Source organism: Rhincodon typus, chromosome 15 (assembly GCF_021869965.1).
Source record: "Rhincodon typus isolate 14 chromosome 15, sRhiTyp1.1, whole genome shotgun sequence".
Taxonomy (NCBI): domain Eukaryota; kingdom Metazoa; phylum Chordata; class Chondrichthyes; order Orectolobiformes; family Rhincodontidae; genus Rhincodon; species Rhincodon typus.
Window position 1 is genome coordinate 16,904,611 of NC_063346.1, and position 7,198 is coordinate 16,911,808.

The window sequence follows — 7,198 nt, forward strand, 5'->3', positions numbered from 1 at the left end:
ATCTCTATACCTAAAAATAGAGGTGGTTTTGTCTATTTCATTCTAAATTTGAAAAGTAATTTGTAAAGTATCAATTGGATAGTCTCATTTAGAGTGTTATTTGAAGGCAATTGGTTAAAGAATTGTCCCATGCTTGCAGCAGTGTAAAAGATCTGCTGATACTATAGGGATAATTCACAGTGCCGTAGGGAACAGGATTGAAGAGAAAAAAAGATGTGGCCCGTCTCCAATTTCCACTCTTGCAAAATTGCAGTTTAAAGTTAAACTGAGTTCTTACTGTTGTTACTGTGTCCAAAAAAAATTGCGTTCTTCAGCATGTGTCAACCTTTCTCTCTTAATACTATTTAATCCCTATAATTTGTGCAGCAGTTGCTTTTGTTTTAAAGTACAACAGTAATGCAAGAAATCAGGTGTTGGCCAGTTTAGGTTCTGAGAAATTATTTCCAAGCAAAATATATCCACATTTGAAACATTTTTATCATTTTCTAACAATTTCAAAGATTATTGTAAGTAAACTTTTTTTTAAACTGTCATGGAGTTGACCACCCTGTTGATGAATTAAAGTGTTTTAATTTTCGTGAATCCATATATATATGTTACTGCTAAACCAATTAAGCAATGAAATAAGTAGCTTTGGGGATGTGAATTCAGTTTTGACCTTGGAGTGTATTAAATCAGTCTGATACTTTGCTGACATATTATGCTTGAGAATGAAATTAATTGTGACAGGCATTATAAAGTGTTATATTTCTCCATCCATTTACAGATGTACATAGCACTGATTTCAGTCCACGCACTGATACTGTGTGGCTTCCAATTTTTCTTCTGTATCAGAGAGCAGTGGAGTGGTAAGTAATCATACTCATCCAGAAAGGTGCATCACGTCTAGGAAAATTGATATGATAAAGCAGCAAAATAAGGGATAACAAACAAATAGTTTAATACTTTTCCTGTAAAAATGGCTGCATTTACTTCTGACTTCTTGTCAGATTCTTAACTATGTTACCTGTTTGTGCTTAGCCTTCTTCCTTTGTATTCTTTTAAACAATTTTGAATATCTGTCTGAATTTATGTTGTCACCTTTGAGGAGATTCTGGTTATTTAGCAAATTGAGTCTCACGCAGTGAAAAGATCAGTTCTCATCTTCGTTGGGATAGAAAAAAAAGGAAGATCCAGAAGTGCCCGGAGTTCAAATTCTAGTCCATACATTCAAATTTTTGTACCTCTTTAATAATTCCCTGAGAAAAGTGACTTTTGCTTGCTTTGAGATCTAAGATGGAAAGAAATGTTTCTCTATCAGTCCATGTGCACTTCTGGCTTCAACCAATTTCAGACCCTTATGCAGTATTTTGTAGTTGTATGATCCACTTAAGATACCTTGTGACATTGCTAATTTGCAGTTTCTTTGTTTGATTTAAAGCAGAGGATTAACATTGGAGGCCAAAAACTTATAGGAAGAGCAAAATAACAGGATTTCTCAAAGCACATAACCATAAATATTGCTGTTCTGTTTCTTGACTCCTGTGCAATAAATTTGAGCATCCTTCAATCGGCGTGTAGACTAATGCTTTAATTAAATGAACCTATTTAGATATTTCTTAAGATTGAAATATTTAGGCTTTGTAAAGAAAAAAAGCTTTGATCTTCTTTCTCATTTCTAGGTAGTTTTCCCCAGCATTTAGTTCATAGGAGTATGTTTTAACATTGTCTCAACTATTTTCAGAATAAAGTTATATCATTAGAATAAATCATTTTCTGTAAAGAGATGTCTGTCTTTCATTATGCCCAGTATACCAAATAATGTTGATTTCCGGTCGTTAGATTCTAGTTGTGCACGTGTTTAAGCCATGGTTTAAAACTGAAACGTGGAGACCAAGTTTAGAAGTGCTCCAAATCAATCTAAGTATCAGTTCAGCATCTACATTGAAATGCTGACTACAGTGGCTTCAAAGAAGACGTATTAACAGAATATAATGGGGCAAACATTTGCTAGTTGAGAAATTGTCATTCAGACACACTATATCCTCTTCAGTACGCAGTAATGAACAAAACAAAGCATTTATTTTTGGTAACCCAGCACTGTTTTTCTTTAACGATTATCAGCCTGAAACACTATCAATATTCTTTTGTATTTAATAGCTAATGAAATATATCTCAAGATAAATTTATATTTGGTACATTTAAGAGGTCATATAAGGTGTCTTTTTGTCTTGAAGTTCTACCAAGATTAGTTCTCAACTGATACTGGTATTAAAGATACATACAGAACTTTAAAGTTCTTCAAGATATTACAAAGTGGACAGTTTTATTATATTGAATCTCCAAGCACTAACTACAAAGACCACCTGATATCTCAGAACGTCTATGAAAATAAAAGTATAGAAATTGGTATTCGTATTCAGTACAGAAGAGGAACTCCCAATCTGCCTTTATGGCTGACATTTTGGAAAAGAAACAAATTGAATCAGAAGAGTTATCTGCTGAGAACTCCAAAATTCATGATTGCAACTGCTTAGATTTTTGGTAACTTAGCTTTTGTGAATTACTGCTGCTTTAAATGTGTGAAAGCAAAGTGATAACACTTAGCAATGCATTATTATTGCATCATTTGTAGGCTGCTTTGATAATGAAGTTTTTTTCCCCCACAGAATGCAGTGGCTTCTCACCACCTGTAACTGTAATCCTAATCATCTTCTTGTGCCTTGAGGGACTCCTGTTTCTCACATTCACCTCAGTAATGTTTGGCACTCAGCTTCACTCAATATGCAATGACGAGACGGTATGTTACTCATAGATTTAGAAATTTCTATGTACATTGCTTTTTGATTCAGCAGATATGTTAGATAAATAAATCCAAGTTAAGCATTAAAATAGAGAGAATTTGTGGTCCTTTCTTTTATTTCATTTCACCAAACAGAGTGAAAACATAATTCTTATCTGTATAATTTTTATGCACAGTACGTTTTACTCTTAGCATTGCTATTTCAATTTCAGTTCAAGTATACTTTGATGCTTTTTTTTTGATGTGTAATTTTTAAAACTTGCTCATGGGATGTGGACATCATTGGCTGAGCCACAGTTTATTATCCACCCAGGTGGGGAGATGGTGATGGTGAATTGCTGCCTTGAACCACTGCAGTCCCGCAGTGCTGCTCAGAATGGATTCCAGGATTTTGACCCAGTGACAGTGAGGGAAAGGCAATTAAGTCCGAGTCTGGATGGTGTGTGGAGTTGTTCCTATACACCTGCTGCCCTTGCCTTTTAGGTTGGAGGAATTTGGAAGGTGCTGTCGGAGGAACCTTGGTGTGTTACTGCAGTGCGTCTTGCTACTTTGCATTGGTGGTGAAGGGAGTTAATATTGAAGCTGGTGGATGCAGTGCCAATCAAGCAGGCTGCTTTGCCTGAACAGTGTCGAGCTTCTTGAGCGTTGGTGGAGCTGCACTCATCCAAGCACTTGGAAAGTATTACATCATACACCTGACTTGTGCCTTGTAGATGGTGGACAGGCACTAGGGAGACATAAGTTACTTATCAGAGAGCTGTTGTAGCAATGGTTGTTGGTCTAGTTCATTATCTGGTCAGTAGTAACCTTGGGATGGGATGTTAATAGTGTGGGATTCAATGATGGTAATGCCATTGAATGTTAGGAGATGATAGTTAGATTCTTTCACTGGAGGTGGTCATTGCCTTGTTCTTGTGTCGTGTGAATGCCAGTTATCACTTGTGCGGGTCTTGCTACATGGGGGCTATGACTGTTCTCTATCTGAGATGTTGCAAATAGTTCTGAGCATTGTGCATTCATCAACATTTGTTGTAACACCGAACCATATGGCCAGGAAGTTCTAATCTCAGATTTTTGTCACAAATGATATGATAAGCATGAGAGGAAAACAAGTTATTGAACACAACTAAATATGTAACTACCGGGTGCCTTTGTGAGCAAAAGTGGAGTTTCGCTATTGTATTGCACCACAATTTGATGATTTGCTGACATGTTTTAGGCTCAAAAGCTCTATAATGAGTAAAAACACTCAAAGACAGAGCATTATATAATTGGAATGTCAATGCTTAATTTTAAAAATAATGAAGAGAACAAATACAATCTTTTAGTTTTGCAAAACACAGCTGCAAACAAAAGCATTGTAAATTATAACTTTTTATTAAAAAAAGATCCTTACAACTTTTGTCCACCTTCTGCAAAAAAGACAGTATGATGTGATTTGCTTTTAATGTTAATCTTGTATTGCATCCAGTAGAATCAGAATCTAAATAAACTGTTGGGTTATTACCTTCATGCTAGAATTCAGGATTTTATGATTTTTTTAAACAGTATTTACTGAGAGTGACCACCTTCACCAGTCACTGGGCTTAAACAAATATCATAAAGGGCTGTCATTAGAAATGTTATAATTGTCAGCCAGACTTTCTTGTTTAGAAAGCTGCAGTCAGTGAAGATGGTGAGCACTGAGCTAGACAATATAAGAGAATCTTAAATGTAATCCACAGTTTGTGCTGAGGTAGCTGATCTTAGCCAAGCAGTAGCACAATTAGCTTTAGCATTTACTGATCTTATGAGCAACAAAACAGGCAGAATTTTAAATCCTAATCAGCATTTTCCAGTTTCATTCGGGTGGAAAAATTGCTGTGCCATAATTTCTTCTTTCACTGCATAAGTCAGAATGGAAACATTATTCCACCACGTAGATATTCATAGAGTTTTGAGCAATTATGATTTGCCCCGAGCAAGTAAAGCAGTCTTAACAACATTTGTTCCCTGTAAGCATAAGACCCAAAGAAAAATGGTTAGTTGCAATGCAAATCTGCCATATTAGAATCCAAGACAACAAGGTGCAGAGCTGGATGAACACAACAGGCCAAGCAGCATCATAGGAGCAGAAAGGCTGACGTTTTGGGCCTAGACCCTCTGTTTTTTCCCCCCTCACCCACCCTGCTGCCCTTAAAAGAAAGAGCCGCAAAACAAATAAAAATTCTATAGCTATTTCTAGTAGATCAGATTCCAATTAACATTATAAATGAGCTCCACAGATGCTGCCAGACCTGCTGAGCTTTTCCAGCAACTTTGTTTTCGTTCCTGATTTACAGCACCCGCAGTTCTTTTGGTTTTTTTTTATTATAAATGAGCTGTGTCCTAGAACAATCCTGATATGTTTAGGACTTTAAAGTTTAACTTTAACTATAGGGCGCAACATTGATCTTAAGTAGAGATAGTAAGAACTGCCAGTGCTGGAGTCAGAGATAACACAGTGTGTAGCTGGAGGAACACAGCAGGCCAGGCAGCATCAGAGGAATAGGAAAGTTGACGTTTCGTGTCAGGACCCTTCATCATTGATCTGAAGTATATTTCTATTGTACAGAATGGAGAAGATGAATTATAAAACATAATCAAATAGGTTTTGAAGGCAATTTATTTTTCAAGTATTTATTATAAGTAAAAGTAGATGTCCGTGTATGTTCAGGACAAAGCAAACTGGTCCAATTAAAAATTGCATTAAAAAAGAAATGAATCCAATTTGATTGTCAATCTTTCTCAAGACCAACTTTCATGGGAGTCTATTATTTCAATGGGAGCAAAGATAGTTTAGAAAATAACAATAATACTTAAATATTCCATCTTAATTGTAAACAAATAAGCTGATACCCCTGCAGAATACAGGCCAGGGTGAGTAGGGTGTATGGTGAAGAAGCAAAATGCATAGCTGCATTCTAAATTCAAGTATTTACCAATCAAATAATTACCCTTATTAATCAATGCATTTTTATGTTTATCATGCAGGAAATTGAGCGGTTAAAAAATGAAAAACCGACATGGGAAAGGAAGCTACGATGGGAGGGAATGAAGAATGTGTTTGGAGGGCAGCCGTCATTTCTGTGGATTAATCCTTTCTCAGGGATTAGAATTAGACGACTCATTCCCAGAACACTGAAGGGAGGCGCAGAATTCGCTGTTTGATTCTGAGGAAGAACATTTTTGAAAAAGTAATCTTTCCTAATATTAAAATAAAATTAGCACAAGACTTATTTCTTTTCTACGCACTGCCTACTAAGGTACAATGGATTAAATAAATGCTGCCTGTAAAAATTGAACATAGTAACCTAATTATGAACAAATGCCTGAAGTCTGGAACTAGTGAACTGACAAATCTTCATCAGCCTCATAAGAATGGATTGCAAAAGTCAAACTGTAGCTTTGAAAGGGCAGTTATGTGTCCTATTTCTCTACTGTATAAACCTCTGCATAGTTGCTCATCTTGCAGTTTTGCATAATGTACTATTTGTGACATAACCCCAAATATTTGGATGTAAACTACAATGCGATTGATAACTTAGGCGACATTGGTTGAACTTTTTTTTAATCATAAAGTTTGTAGTCCATTCCATCCAACTGTTTTTCACCTCATTTGAAAAATAATTTTCAGGCATTATATTTACGAACTGTTACCTACGAACTGTATAAGTTAGAATTGAATAATTTCTTTAATCTGTTTTTATATTTTTTATATATATATATATATAAAAAGGGAGCTCTAAAGAAGGGGAAACTTTATTTTTTCAGTTTATGTATATTTCTTTTTTTTAATTTCAGGACAGTTTCTTTCCCTCTATCTGTGGTACGGGTGGGTGTGCACTGTTTTTCAATAATCCAAAGTTTACCCTAAACATAATCACACTTTTTAATTTTATTTATTGTTCTGTTGAAATGCACAGATGAATTGTGAGTGTATTGTTGTTGATGGCTGTTTCTAAAATTGATATAAAATATCTTCACAACAAACCTCTAGTCCAGTTTAATGTAGAATGATTGTTTAGTGTATGGATAGAACAATTTTTTCTCCTTGTTTCTTACCTTCTAATAACATAAAACGTTGAAAACTAACGAAGATGCAATGAATTCATTTTTCATTGTTTATGAAGCCTTAATGGTATTCTGTTGTTCAACTCTTAAAATTTTAGCTGGAGGGAGATAATTATTAATGTTTGATTTCTGCTACTAAAATGGAAAATCCAGTCCACGAGATGCTCCCCATATAATGATAAAGCATGAGGAAAGGTGGAAGTATTACACTGGTAGAAACTGGTAGTACAAATTGAGCATTAAATATCTTTAATGACTCTAGAAAACTGAGTGATCCTTTTATGAGTAGTGATTTTTTTTTTTACTGTGTATTTAGCAGAGTAA

The 7,198-nt window shown here is 35.2% G+C and overlaps 1 protein-coding gene across 1 annotated transcript in view; it reads left to right on the forward strand.

The window, feature by feature from the left end:
• LOC109912512 (zinc finger DHHC-type palmitoyltransferase 7) overlaps positions 1-6,946 on the forward strand; it is a 63,323-nt gene extending 56,377 nt beyond the window's left edge. The window contains 3 exon segments of the mRNA XM_048606012.1: positions 767-848; positions 2,649-2,779; positions 5,795-6,946. Coding sequence (XP_048461969.1) covers positions 767-848; positions 2,649-2,779; positions 5,795-5,971 — 390 coding nt within the window. The 3' untranslated portion in view covers positions 5,972-6,946.
• The last annotated feature ends 252 nt before the right edge of the window (positions 6,947-7,198 follow it).